Here is a 14,584-nt window from a genome sequence, read left to right as displayed (position 1 = left end):
AATGTCTACACCCAGAGAAGAAAGCTTCAAAGAATTCTCTGGGGTCTGGAGAGACGGCTCAGCCCTTAAGAGCACATACTGTTCCTGGAGGGGCCCTAAGTTCCACTCCCAACGCCCACAATGAACAGCACACAACTGCATCTAACTCCAGTTCCAGGGAATCTGACACCTCCCAGCATTCACATGCACATACCCACAAATGGACACACGCATACACAGATAATTAAAATTTAAGAATAAAGCCGGGTGTGGTGGCACCTATCTTTAATGTCAGTACTCGGGAGGCAGAAGCAGACTGATTCGCTGTGAACTGGGAGGCAGCCAGAGCTCCAGATTAAGTTCCAGGCCGGCCAGGGCTACATAATGAGACTCTGTCTCGATAGATAAATAAACAAATAAATGATAAAAATAAAATCTTTAGAAAACACTACCTCTTTTTCCCTCAGTCGTCTCAGGCTGCTCCAAGGAGCTAAACTTCCACATTGCCCCTTGACAAAGCTTTCTGTGCCAACCCCTGTTCCCATTCATGGTAAACCCTGGTCCAATCCAGCCACCAGCTCCCCACCCAGTACACCTCAAAGCCCAGCCACAGGAGGCCATTGACAGAGAGAGAGAGCCCTCAGGGTACCCAGGAGAGCCTGGCCCCACGTGGGGAGCCGGCCTGGCCTCACGGCAGGCCTGGAAGGCACATGGAGGGAAGAGAAAGGGCCTGAAGTTCTCCGTTGGGCTCAAGTCCAAGAGGAACCAGAACCCAGACAATCACAGGGCACATTTCATGCCCTCTGGCCACTGGGCAGAAACCCAAGGGAAGGTCAGGCCGACTCTTCCTGGAGGTAGGCCCAGGGTGCACACGGGGCGTAAGGCACTACAAGGTCATAGCTCCTCTGTGATGGGTTTCTTCAAAGGAAAAGGGGCCGACTCGAGTTGCTGCAAGCTGAGAACCAGGCGAGGGAATCCCAAACACCAGGCACCCTAAGCTCGGTGGTCCCACCAGGGGTCGAGACGACAGACCAGCCGAAGGCAAACAGACAGGGATGTTCCAGTTAAGGCGCCCAGGGTTGGCTCAATTACCCCTCATGCCCTCTCACACACGTACACACACACATGTCCCAGCAAATCCTTGGGAGGGAGGGAGGGGCGGGGGAGGGGAAGGGCGGGCGGGCAGCCCAGACATTTCCAGAGTTGGAAAGTGGGTGGGGCTGGAGCATGAGTTCATCTGTTTCCTGCCACATCTGGTATAAAGGGAGCCTGAAGCCACAAGACAGAGCACAGCTGCATCGGGCTGCTGCAGAGCCGGAGAGCACCGTGAAGGAGGAACCCCGCACACCCGCCTCCCGCAGGACACAGCCAACCGCAGCTGAGCAGCAGCCAACAAGCAAGACGAAGAGCCAATCACAAGGCGCCTTTGAAAGCTCCAGGTAGGAGAGGGGCAAGCTCGCTCCCTCACCTAAGGCTTAGTTACGGAAGAGAACTTCCCTCCCCAGAAGTCTCTGTCCATCACCCGCATTCTCCCTCCGTGTCCTTCCACTCTGTTCTGGAACTCTGCTGCCTTTAGTCCACCCTGGCCCAACCAGGATCACAGGTGGTCGAGAAAGATGGTCCAATCCCACTTCTAACCCCGGATCCCAGAAGCAAAGTCACTGTTTCTCAGTCCCTCTCCAGCAAACCTCCCCCCTTTCTTAATTTAGCAAAGAAACTTTAGTTAAAAAAAAAAAACAAGAGCCGGGCGGTGGTGGCGCACGCCTTTAATCCCAGCACTCGGGAGGCAGAGCCAGGCGGATCTCTGTGAGTTCGAGGCCAGCCTGGGCTACCAAGTGAGTTCCAGGAAAGGCGCAAAGCTACACAGAGAAACCCTGTCTCGAAAAAACCAAAACAAAACAATCAAACCAAAACTTTACAAACTGCATTTGTGTGTGTGTGTGTGTGTGTGTGTGTGTGTGTGTGTGTGCATAGTCGTGTGTCACAGTTCAAGTGTGGAAATCAGAGGACAACTTTCAGGAGTCAACTCTCTCTCTACCATGTAGGTCCCAGGAATAGAACTCTGGTCATGCCTGGTGGCAAGTGCCTTTGCCCACTGGGCCATTCTACGGGCCCCAGAGAATATATTTTTTTTTTCATACTGCTAACTTGAGCAGTAGTTTGGGGAACTGTGATAAGGGAGTTATTACAACTGGAATAATTGTCATTGTCCAAAGGTCTCTCAGCCCACAGAGGAGGAGAGAGAGATGCATGGGGTGTTTTTCTAAGATTCCCATAGGTAGAAATCAGCCCCTATGGGCAGTAATGTATATCTATAACCCCAGCACCTGGGAGAATTGAAACAGGAGGACCCTGAGTTCAAGAGCAGCCTGGGTAACATAACAAGACACAGTCTGGAAAAAAAACGAAAAGAACTGGTTGGAGGCAGAAGGGGGTGAGCTCACCATCCAATTGCATTATGGGATCTTAATGAATGTGAATTTACCGGACTGATCTCTTACAGGCTAGAGACAAACACAGAGAGCCTAGTCCATGACTGAGGCACCATGTCCCGCTCCGGGCAATCTTCCAGAAACATCTTATCAGATTCTCTTCCATTTATCCTAGGATGCAGATAACTTCAGCGCTAGCGTGCCTCGCCCTGGGCCTGGCTCTGGTCTTGGGGAGAGGATCTGCTTTACATCCCCGAGAGTCCCACACAGCCCATCAGGCCACCGACTTCGGGGTCAAAGTGTTCAAGCATGTGGTCCAGGCCTCCAAGGACCGGAACGTGGTTTTCTCTCCCTACGGGGTGTCCTCGGTACTGGCCATGCTGCAGCTGACCACAGCAGGGAAAACCCAGCAGCAGATCCAAGACGCTATGGGATTCAAAGTCAATGGTGAGAGACGGGGGAGAGTGGGAGGTGAAGAGGGTCAGGAGGTTCTCTCAGACTAGGGGCCAGAGCAAACAGAGAAGGCAGAGGAGGCTGACTCCACCATGGCCAAGTCCAGTCATGTCCAACTGCAGCCCCGGGACCACCCATTTTCGCTCTAGCTTCTGGGTCGGACGGCCTTGACTTGGCTGTGGTGTACCGGCCAGTAGATACAGAATATACAAACTGTGTGCTTACATCCCCTTGGCCCTGGGGATGTAGCTCACCTAGCATGCACACAGCCCCAGGGTCCATCCCCAACACCAAATCAAACTGGAGGTGGTGGTGTCCACCTGTAACCACATTACTTGGAAAGTGGAGCCAGAAGGATCAGGAGTTCAGGCCCATACTTGGCTATGTATTGAGTTTAGCAACAGCCTGGATTACACGAGACCTTTAAAAACAAACAAACAAAAAAAAAAAACCTGTGACCTTAACTCTTGTAAACCTCTGTTTTATTATCTATAAAGTGAGGGGGACAACTGAAAAAATGCCTACCACACAGGGCTGAGTAAATATGTAAGAGGGTTATGAACACAAATTACTGAATAACACCATTATTATACAAACAGCCTAGCTAGGTACAGTGGTACATCCCAGTAGTCCCAGCCCTTGGGAGGCCGAGGGAGGAGGATTATGAATTTGAGGCCAGCCTGGGCTACACGTAGCAAGCTCCGGTCCAGGCTGGGATAGAGAGCGAGATCTTGTCACAAAACCAAACAGAAGAGCCAAGCAAGCAGGCTGGCTCATGCCTGTCATCCCAGCACTGGCGAGGCCCTTAGGTGGGGTGGGTGGAAGCAAGCTAATCCTTATAATTTAAGAGCTGAGAAGAATATGCTAACGTAAAGAAAAAGAAAACAGGAGTTGAGACCTTTTGCGAAAGGATGCACGAAAAGGTTGCATTGAGAGATGAGTACAGTCCCAGTGTAGAGGAGGCAAAGGCAGGGGGATTTCTGTTAGCTTCCAAGACATCTAGGACCATACAGCGAGGGGCAAACCAGTCTATACAGTCTGGTTACAGTGTGAGACCCCCCCCCTCTGAGAGGGCTCGGGAGAGGAGAACAAAGGAGCAGAGACAGCATGGTGTCACACACCTTTAGTCCCCGGACTCCGGAGGAGGCAGAGGCAGGCAGTTCTCTGTGAGTTCAAGGCCAGAGGTGCCGGGTGAGACCTGGTCTCAAAAAAATGAACAAGGAAAAAAAGAAAGAAAGAGAGAGAGAGAGAGAGAGAGAGAGAGAGAGAGAGAGAGAGAGAGAAAGAAAGAAAGAAAGAAAGAAAGAAAGAAAGAAAGAAAGAAAGAAAGAAAGAAAGAAAGAAAGAAAGAAAGAGAATAGGGAGGAAATGGAGGGAGGATGAGAAAGAAGAAGAGAGAAAGAAAAAAGAGTTACAGTTTGGAAAGAGACTTCCCTCCATGGACCCCATCCATCTGGGTGAGGCAAGGCCCTCCTTGGGAAACCTGGTCCGGATGAAAGCCCTGGGCTCAACGTGAGCCTAACGGACCCTGTCCTGGTACCTCTGCAGAGAAGAGCACGGCCCCCGCTCTCCGTCGGCTGTCCAAGGAGCTCATGGGGCCCTGGAACAAGAACGAGATCACCACCGCGGACGCCATCTTCGTCCAGCGGGACCTGGAGCTGGTCCAGGGCTTCATGCCCCACTTCTTCAAGCTCTTCCGGACCACGGTGAAGCAGGTGGACTTCTCAGAGGTGGAGAGAGCCAGATTCATCATCAATGACTGGGTGGAGAGGCACACCAAAGGTAAGGGGGTGGGGAAGGCAGGCCAGTCCCGAGGGCGCATGCAAGGGAGGGAATTCGGGGTCAAATGCGCCCATCCTCAGCTCTCCCTTTCTGCTTCGTCTTTGTGGAGAAAAGGCAAATGCTTCGAGAACCAGCGTATAATAGTTAATGTCTGTCCTCTTCCTTTCCTCCTGTGGTGCTGAGGATGGGAGCCGGGGCCTCTTGCATGCTGGGTGATCGCTCTGCCGCTGAGCCACACCCCAGCCCCTCACTGGGGGATTCTAGGCAGGGGCTCTACCACTGAGCCACACCCCAGCCCCTCACTGGGGGATTCTAGGCAGGGGCTCTACCACTGAGTCACACCCCAGCCCCTCACGGGGAATTCTAGGCACATGCTCTACCACTGAGCTATAACCCAAAACCATATTTGCCTTGGTTAGGCTTTTGCATAAGAGCACTCGGAGCTGGGTATAATGGCTCATCCCTGTAGGAAGATGGTGAGTTTGGGGTTAGCCTGAGCTACATAGCAAGATCCTGTCCAAACAAACAAACAAACAAACAAACAAATCAAAACCAAAACTCTAGGGAGAGAAAGAAAACTAACCAGTTCAAGCCGAGTGCAGTACAGTATACAGTATACCTGTAATCCTAGCTACTCTACCACCTCCAAATAACAACAACCAAAACCCACTAGGACCAGCAAGATGGCTCCACCGGCAAAGACTCTTGCTGTGGAGCCTGGCGACCTGAATTGATTCCTGGAAGCCATACAGGAATGTGGAAGGAGAGAACCAACTCTGCATAAGTCACCCCCTGACCTCCACTTGGCATGCACGCACCCACACACACCTCCTACTTCCCCCACTACACACAATAATAATAATAATTTTTTTAAAACAAATGAACGAAAGCAACACCAACATCAAAGACATCACTGTCGATAAGAGCAGCAGTAACTATGACACGGGTGTGCACAGGCCTCCGAGACTGTTAGTTTAGGGACCAAAAGAAGAGGTGTCGTGAGGGAAGGCAGGAGCGTCTAATTCTGATGCTGACCTGGATCCCAGAGCCAAGAAAAATGTGATGAAACCAGGGATGTGGCTCAGGCTTATCACCCCAGCTCCTGAGAAGCTGAGGCAGGAGGATTACCATAAATTCAAGGCCAACCTAGGCTTTGGAGTGAGTTCTGGACTAGGCTGTACTATAAAGAGGGGAAAAAGGGAAGAAAGAAAGAAGGAAGGAAGGGAAGGAATGGGAGGGGGAGAGAATATTGAGCTGAAAGACATCCCGAGACTCTTAAAACAAATCGATCCATTTAACCCCCACGAGCTCTTTGTATCCGTTCAATGTACATCCATTTGAGAACAGGGAACAGAAGGGAAGCATCTAAAAAGATGCTTAAAAACCATCTTTTAAAAAAAATATTTATTATTTATTATGTATACAGTATTCTGTCTGCATGTTTGCCTATAGGCCAGTAGAGGGCGCCAGATCTCATTACAGATGGTTGTGAGCCGCCCTGTAGTTGCTGGGAATTGAACCCAGGTTCTCTGGAGAAGCAGCCAGTGCCCTTAACTGCTGAGCCATCACTCCAGCCCCCATCTTACATCTTGATCGCCTCTCTTCCCCTAGGTATGATCAGCGACTTACTTGCCAAAGGGGCTGTGGACCATCTGACGCGTCTGGTGCTGGTGAACGCCCTCTACTTCAACGGCCAGTGGAAGACCCCCTTCTCAGCGTCCAGCACCCACCACCGCCTCTTCCACAAGTCTGATGGCAGCACCGTCTCTGTGCCCATGATGGCTCAGACCAACAAGTTCAACTACAGTGAGTCCAAGATCCCCCGTCCTCACATCTTACAACTACAGGCCCTGGGCAGCACCCAGTGTCCCTCTCAGAGTGAGGAAGAGGGCAGAGGAGGTGGACACACCCAAGTGATGGCAATGACTTCCCAACAGGAGATACTGAGAGAGTTCGAGAATGGAAGAAAAAAAAAATATCAGTTTCTTTGATGCTAGATGAAGCTGAAATGGAGATAGTCTCCCGGAGCCACATCTGCCCTGCTGTTACGCCAACTCTCCTCCTAAGGGGTTTCTAGTGTGGTTACCTGGGGCCAACAAGCCCAGCGAGGGGGGAAAGCTAGGGGAAGTTGGGGTTTAGAGGATGAGGATGGGGATAATGAGTGGCTGGGGTCAGACAGAAAACAGTGAAGATCAAGGGGAAAAGGTAGACAGGAAGGGTGCGGTTGGTTACAGCTTAGGGAGAATGCTCATCCGGCATCAGTAAAGCCCTGGGTTCCATGCTCATCTCATAAGCCAGGTGTGGTCGAGAGTAAGTTCAAGGCCATCCTCGGCTATATAGCTAGTTAAAAAAAAAAAAAAGGAAAGGAAAGGAAAACACTTGAACGGGAGGGATGTAGAGTGGTTAAAGGATCTCCAAAACTAGAACAGAGGAAAGCTTGGCCTTCTAGAGGGAGAGAAGACAGGAGAAAATCTAGGAAGGACTCCATGTGAGCTGGAGCCATTTCTAAGGTGCCATCGTGGTTTCTTCCCAGCTGAATTCACCACTCCTGAAGGCCACTACTATGACATCCTGGAACTGCCCTACCACGGCGAAACCCTCAGCATGTTCATAGCGGCGCCCTACCAGAAGGAAGTGCCCCTGTCCGCCCTCACCAGCATCTTGGATGCTGAGCTCATCCGACAATGGAAAGGGAACATGACCAGACTACCCCGTCTCCTCATCCTGCCTAAGTAAGCCATCCCGCTTGCCAACACCCTAATCCCGGCACCCACCAGCTCTCCTAAAGCCACTGTCCCCATGTGGAGTTTCCCAGAAGGGACGTGTGTGGGAGGCTGATGAGAAACCTTCTAGCCTGGGTTTGATTACGGTTTCTTATTTCATCATCATGCTTGGAGAAAGTTTCTACTGTTGGAGAGGAGACAGGTTTTTATAAAATCCATCCCCACACCAACCATGCACCAAATACCCACCCAGTAAGAGTCAGCCAAAGTGGAGCATAGTGGCGCAAGCCTGCAGCCCCAACACTTGAGAGGTTGAGGCAGGACAGTGAGTTCAAGACCAGCCTTGGCTATGGAGACAAGACTTCTGAGGATATACTTTAGTTTGTAGGGTGCTCACCTACCCTGTGTGAAGCCCCAGGTTAGACCCCAATACCGCATAGACCAGGCATGGAGCACAAATTTGTAATCCTAACACTTGAAAGGCTAGCGTGGGACGATAAGGCCAACCTGGGCCAACCCTATCTCATAAAGGGGGAGGGGTGCAGGGAAAGGGGTGGAGTCGCAGCTCAGGTGGCTGGGTGCACACGCACAAAGCCCTCAGTTCCATCCCCAGCACCCCATAAACCAGGCTGGTGGTGCACACCTGTCATCCCAGCATGAGGGGGCTGGAAGCAGGAGGACCAGGGGTTCAAGGTCATCCTCACTCTGTTCCTGAATTACATGAGACCCCATCTTAAAAGAATAATAATAATAATAAGACCCACCAAAAGAGGAGCTAGAGAAATCAGTATGTAGGAGCTTCTAAGTCATCGACACCCATTTGTAAATGTCTCCTGCTCCCACCCACCCCCTCCCTCACGTACTAACATTGAAAGGCATCAATCCCAAGACTGGGCAGAGGAGTGGCCACAGCTTCTGAGTAAGACTCCCCCTACTCCCCTCAAAAAAAAAAAAAAGTAGAAGAAAACAGATTTTTTTTTTTCTTTTTTCTTTTCCCCTAATCCTTCTGCAGAATCGAAAGGGGTGGAGAGGGCTGTGACTGGGCAATTCCAGAATTACAGGGAAGCTCCCAGCCCAGGCTTCCCCTAAACGCCCAGATGCTCTAATGTCAGGCTTGGAGAAAGAGAGGAATAGAGTTGCTTTAGCTACTGAACTTGTACTGTCTTCCTCCCTCATCAAGATGGAGATAATGAGTCATGCCCTGGTGGGAAGCAGAGGGGCCCCCCAAGGTCTCACTGTGTGAGCTGCTCAGAAACAGCTTGCAGACCACAGTTATCTCCAGCCCCCTCGCAGGAGAATGCGAACCTGTTCCTCTCCTGCAGTCAAACGGAATACAATTATGTCAAACTACTGTCTTATTTGGGGAAAGCCATTAGTCACGGATTCGAGGGGGTGGCAAAACTGAACAATGTTTCATTAATATTAGAAGTTTCTGGCAAGGAGGCAAAAAAAAGGCCAGACCCCCTAGCCAAATGAGATTTCAAAGACTTCTAATCCCATACTAGGGAGGAGGAGGCAGGAGGATCAGAAGTTCAAGGTCAGGGCTAGGGAAGTAGTTGAGTTGGTGGAATGCTTGCCCAAGTTGTTTGGAGCCCCGGGTTCAAACCTCAGCACTACATAAATCAGGCATGGTGGTGCACACCTGTAAATCCTAGCACTCAGGGGGTAGAAGCAGGGAGATCTGGAGTTCAAGATCATCTTTGGCTGCACAGTGAGTTTGGGGCCGGCCTGGGCTACATGAGATCCTGTGTCAAGCAAACACAGGATCTACGCTCTCCCACCGCCCTAGAGGACACCTGGTAGGTCCTGGGAGAAGCAGCCTTTGACTGTTCCCTGCTCCTGCTCACAGGTTCTCTCTGGAGACTGAGGTGGACCTCAGAGGGCCCCTGGAGAGTTTGGGCATGACGGACATGTTTAGCCCAGTCCAGGCCGACTTTACAAGTCTTTCCGGTGAGATATAAACCCTCTCACTTCATTGCTTCCGAGGGTCAGGGTCCCCCGGGGAGGATAGAGTGGTGGCTAACCGGTCCCCCCTCCCCTCCCGCTCTGTTTCAGACCAAGAGCAGCTCTCTGTAGCTCAGGCACTGCAGAAAGTCAAGATCGAGGTGAACGAGAGCGGCACTGTGGCGTCGTCCTCCACAGGTGAGTGGGGCTCTGCCTGTGTCAGCCCGCCACCCGGGGGGGGGGGGGCAGTCACCCTGCAGGGAGGGAACCCAGAGCAAGCCCAGTCACCACCCTCCCCAAACCTGTTCCTCCGTGTGGAAAATGGCTCCACTTCCCCCTGGGACCCTGCTGCCTCGTCTACGGCTCCCGAGGTCCCAGAATGTGGCCAGGACCCCAAAGGAAAACCTGAAGGAAGTGAATTTAAAACATTTGCTAGGCAGCGAGCCCTAAATACGTTTGTGAATGATAGAGCTTGACCAAATCCTACAGGAAACCGGGGCTCAGAGGAAGTCTCGAAATTTAAGGGCAATAGTCAGAGAACAAAGAAACCACCCAAAGCCAGATAGTGTGTGCGTGCCTTGGAAGGCTGAGGCGGAAGGATGTAAGTTCAAAGAAGCAAGACCCTGTCCTGAAAACCAAGGACAGGGAATGTAGCCTGATGGTAGAGCCCCTGCCTAGAATCCCCCAGTGAGGGGCTGGGGTGTGTCTCAGTGGTAGAGCACCTGCCTAGAATCCCCCAGTGAGGGGCTGGGGTGTGGCTCAGTGGTAGAGCCCCTGCCTAGAATCCCCCAGTGAGGGGCTGGGGTGTGGCTCAGTGGTAGAGCACCTGCCTAGAATCCCCCAGTGAGGGGCTGGGATGTGGCTCAGTGGTAGAGCACCTGCCTAGAATCCCCCAGTGAGGGGCTGGGGTGTGGCTCAGTGGTAGAGCACCTGCCTAGAATCCCCCAGTGAGGGGCTGGGGTGTGACTCAGCTGTAGCGCTCTTGCTCTAGCATGCCTGAGGCTCTGGGTTCCATACCCACGACTAGTTTCTTTTAAACCACCTGAAAATCACTTCCCAGTGCTGACACCAGATAGACTAGTGTCGCTGGATCTCTTGGGACTACACCAGTGACAACATCCCCCTCACCCTAACATGGTGTCCCTTCTCTTCCAGCCATTCTAGTCTCAGCCCGCATGGCTCCTCAGGAGGTGGTTATGGACCGGCCCTTCCTCTTTGTGGTTCGGCACAATCCGACAGGTGAGCAGAACCCCCTAACATTCTCCTCTCTTCCTGCTATTTCTCAAAAATCATTATATACCTGCCCACCATGTAGATGTCCCTTGAGCCTTTAGGGACTCAGCCAAGATTCTGGAACTCGGTTCCATTCCGTTCCAGCACCCTGTCATAGCCCGCACAGTGCCAGGACCCCTGTCCTCACTTGGCCACATGGCAGCTGTGACTCCTGGCAGCTCATTCACCTCCTTAGTTTCTCACCTGGCATGATTCTTCCCTCCCCCAGGGACAATCCTCTTCATGGGCCAATTGATGGAGCCTTGACAGCGGGAAGAGAAGCCTTCACTCGGGACAAAACTGGAGACGTTTATAAGCAGAAACTCTGAGGAAAATAATTATTTTAAGTACTCTTTCTGGAGAAAAAGGAGGCATTTCCTTTTCACTCCCACACTGGTAAATCTTTCCAACCGGCCTCCCAGACCTCGGACTCTCGAAGGGGAAAGAGTCGAACTCCCTCACTAGGAGTTGGACTCCCCTGTTCCACAAAGGTCTGTGATCCAGACCACAGACCTCACAGAATCTTCATCTGCTCATCTTTCTAACGTTCAGCTTTTGGACCTGGGTCCCATTAACACCCCAGTGGGGTGGGGCCACAAGACTTCCCCTCGGCATGCTTGGGCAAAAGTCATTTGTGTTCCAGTCACGCTGTGGCCACCTCTTGCCCCTGTCTGCCATGGCTGGGGTGGGTGGCCATGGGCTAAAGGAAGAAACGCTGCCTTTCTCTCAAGGCGCACTGTGGAAACGAACACCTTGCCCAGCTCCCAGGGCCAGCAGATGGACGGATCAAGTGTTTGCCCAGGACTGAGCCCTCTCCCAGCTCCCTGTGTGCCCTCCCCAACACAGCATGCATAGGTTATTTCAGAGTGTAGGTGACTTGTTTACATAGCTTTTTTCAACCCACAAACTCTTTTCCTTTTGGGAACAGTGAAAAGAAAGGTCAGATGTGTGTATGCCTGGCTCTTCATCCCCCCAACCTCCCAGAGGGGTGCAGGGGAGAGGCCAGGGGTGTGCGTGAATATTTATCACATTCTTCCTCTTGTAGCTTGTTGGAGAGAAAAAGCACTGTTAAGGAAAAAGCATTTTATTTAAACCATGGCACACGGTGTCCTATTTGGGGTCTGTATTCCTGTATCTCAGGGGTGCGACACTCCACAAGCCTGCCCCTCCGGGTGGCCCCAGTGATGGGGGCTCACACTGCCGCCTAGTGGCAGCCCAACACACCCTTACCCCAATACTCGCCCCCCACCCCCCACCCCTGTGGCTTTTTTTCCTTAGGGACCTTGCCAAGGTGATGCTTGGCAGCCCACGTTAAAGGAAGAAGAAGAAGAAAAAAAAAAGATTGGGTGGAAGAGAGAGATTTGAGGGAGGGCAAAGTGGTTTCACATTTTCCCAATACATTCAGGAACAGAACGGCAAAAGGGGCTGTGTGACCTAACAGGACAGAACTTTCTCCAATTACCGGGTGACTCAGAGCCGCACTGGTGACTCACTTCAATGTGTCATTTCCGGCTGCTGTATGTGAGCAGTGGACACGTGGGGGGTTGGGGGGGGAGGGATGAAAGAGACAGCCAGCTCCCGGTCAACCACCTTAGTTAGATAATCATTTTTGAAAGCCTCCTCAGCTGGGGGTGTGATCAGAAAACCAATTTACTGAAAAATTGCACAAGAAGGTAACGTGAATGTAATCTCATAGCAGGGCCACTCTGCATCCATTATGCCTCCACCGGAAAAAACCAACTCCGTCTTTGTGTTTTCGTTCCTCTCTCTCTTCCTCTCCCTCTCTCTCTCTTTCCTTTTTTCATTATGCACTGGACAGCCACACACTGTACCCACAGGGGCCCCAAATGGGGGGTCGAATGTTCTTGAATGTTGTTGGTAAATGCTTTTTTTTTCACTTTTGATATATAAACAGGTGAATATGTTTTTAAAAACAATAAAAATAAATGATATGCAAATAAAATTGCCCGCTTTTTGCCTTCTACGTTTTACTCAACACAAGGCATCAAAACCGTCCTGGGGACCGGTAAAATGGCTTGCCACGCAAGACTGATGATCTGCGTTTAAACCCTGGATCCCACACGACGGAAGGAGAGAACTGACTCCTGAAAGGCGTCCTCTGACCTCCACACACAGGACGCGGCCCGTGCACCCACACTCACACACACAGATAATGAGAATGAAACAGAGTTGAGGGACAGCCGACATGGCTCAAATGGTAAAAACAGCTGCTGACAAGCCCAAAGACCTGAGTTCAATTCCCAGAACCCACAGGGCAGAAGAACCGACTCTTCTTACAAGTTATCCTCTGACTTTGACACACCCATGCTGAGCACAGACTTGTGTGCTCACACCCACACCCACAAAATAAATGTAAATGAAAATAAGCCATGACTGAGCACAAACCTGGGCTCTAGCCCTTGGGAGGCAGAGGCAGGAAGAATCTCCAGTTCTAGGCTAGCTCAGCCTCGGGTACAAACTGGAATCAATAACTATAGCAAGAACGAAAAAGAAGCCATAACTGACCTCCGGTGGTAGGGACTTTGGTGAAGCGCACACCCACAGGTATAAGCCTGTGCAAAAATCCATGAGAGGTCACCACAGCTCTGTGTCCCACCTCAAGGACACGTTGTACAGGGTCTGATTCTCCCCTGGGGGAAACCATCCTTAAAACAGGGAAAGGGAGGGCTGGGGACGTGGCTCAGCTGATGCTTGCCCAGCCTGGACAAAGCTCTGGGTTTGATCCTTGGAACTCCATCAAAGTAGGCATGGTGACACACGCCTGTAGTTCCAGTGCCTGGGAGGTGGAGGCAGGAGGATTCAGAAATTCAAGATCGTTTTGGGCCATGTAGTGAATTTGTAGCCAAACTGGGCTATGTGAGACCTTGTCTCCAGAAAAACAAAAGAAGGAAAAAAGAAGAGAGAGAGGGTGGGGGTGGGGAGAAGGAAAGGTAAGCTGGGTGTGGTGGCACACAACACAGCACTTGGGAAGCAGAGGCAGGCAGATCTCTGTGAGTTCAAAACCAGCCTGATCTATACAGCAAGTTTCAGGCCAGCCAGGGTTGCATGGACAGACAAACCCTGGTGAGAAGGGGGTGGGGGTGGGGAAGGAGATGGGGAGGGAAAAGCAGGGTGGGGCGTAACTGTAACCCCAGAACTTGTTGACAGTTTGAAGCTGGATACCAGAACGAGCTTTACAGTGAGATTGTGTCTCCGAAGCTGGAGGGCCAGGCTTGGCGGTGCACACCTATAAGTCCAGCATCTGGGAGGTAGAGGCAGGAAGATCAAGAGTTCAAAGTCATTCTCTGCTACATAGTGAGTTCAAGGTCAGCCTGGGGTATGTGAAAACAAGGAGGGAGAGGAAGGGGGTGGGGAGAAAGGGAGACAGAGATCCAGATCCGCCAAACACTTCCCACCCACACCCAAGCGCCTAATCTCTGTCGGTCTCTGGATTCTTGAATCTATTCCTCTATCATTTCCTTCCATCACGGACTTCCCCCCCTCCTCTACCCCTGCTCTCCATTCCTCCAGCCCCAGATTTTCCTTCTGGGATGGCCCAGCAAAGCCAGCCAGTGGGATCACTTTCAACATGGCCCTTGTTAGACTTTCCAGGCCTATAACAATGCTTGCCTTCATGTGTCCAGGGACCAGGGCTCTTTTGTTACGTACATACTCTCCATAGCCACTTTTAAAGACTTTTCTAGAAAATCTCTCTCTCTCTCTCTCTCTCTCTCTCTCTCTCTCTCTCTCTCTCTCTCTCTCCCTGTTCTACCTCCAGTTTGGGGCTTGGGGGCTTATTTATTTCTGGGGTGTGTGTGTGTGTGTGTGTGTGTGTGTGTGTGTGTGTGTGTGTGTGTGTGCAGGGCTGGGATTCCAAGTCAGAGCTTCAAGCATTCTTGGCAAGAGTTCTCTAGGCTGGATAGAACTGACCCGTGAGGGGCTGGGGGCTTGGCTCAGTGGTAGGATGCTTACAGAGCGTGCGTAAGGCCCCGGGCTCAG

General features: G+C 51.5%; 1 protein-coding gene across 1 annotated transcript; it reads left to right on the top strand.

The window, feature by feature from the left end:
• Nucleotides 1-1,253: 1,253 nt before the first annotated feature.
• Serpine1 (serpin family E member 1) lies at nt 1,254-13,459 on the top strand. Its single transcript, XM_052754774.1, has 9 exons — nt 1,254-1,418; nt 2,587-2,858; nt 4,413-4,646; nt 6,258-6,452; nt 7,180-7,378; nt 9,219-9,319; nt 9,425-9,511; nt 10,469-10,552; nt 10,815-13,459. Exons 2-9 carry the CDS (start codon nt 2,588-2,590, stop codon nt 10,850-10,852), a joined length of 1,209 nt encoding a protein of 402 aa, XP_052610734.1. The 5' UTR covers nt 1,254-1,418; nt 2,587; the 3' UTR covers nt 10,853-13,459.
• The last annotated feature ends 1,125 nt before the right edge of the window (nt 13,460-14,584 follow it).

This window comes from Peromyscus californicus, unplaced genomic scaffold (genome assembly GCF_007827085.1).
Source record: "Peromyscus californicus insignis strain IS unplaced genomic scaffold, ASM782708v3 Scaffold_2__1_contigs__length_46816999, whole genome shotgun sequence".
In the NCBI taxonomy this organism is placed as follows: Eukaryota; Metazoa; Chordata; class Mammalia; order Rodentia; family Cricetidae; genus Peromyscus; species Peromyscus californicus.
The sequence above is the reverse complement of the archived record's forward strand: the minus strand, read 5'-3'. Positions and strand labels throughout refer to the sequence as shown.

What these genes read in the sequence shown, in the direction of transcription:
- Serpine1 (XM_052754774.1), top strand. Translation starts at nt 2,588, where the DNA reads ATGCAGATAACTTCAGCGCTAGCGTGCCTCGCCCTGGGCCTGGCTCTG. An exon ending in TATGGGATTCAAAGTCAATG is followed by an intron (nt 2,859 to 4,412) that starts GTGAGAGACGGG and finishes GTACCTCTGCAG; the next exon opens with AGAAGAGCACGGCCCCCGCT. An exon ending in TGTGGCGTCGTCCTCCACAG is followed by an intron (nt 9,512 to 10,468) that starts GTGAGTGGGGCT and finishes CTTCTCTTCCAG; the next exon opens with CCATTCTAGTCTCAGCCCGC.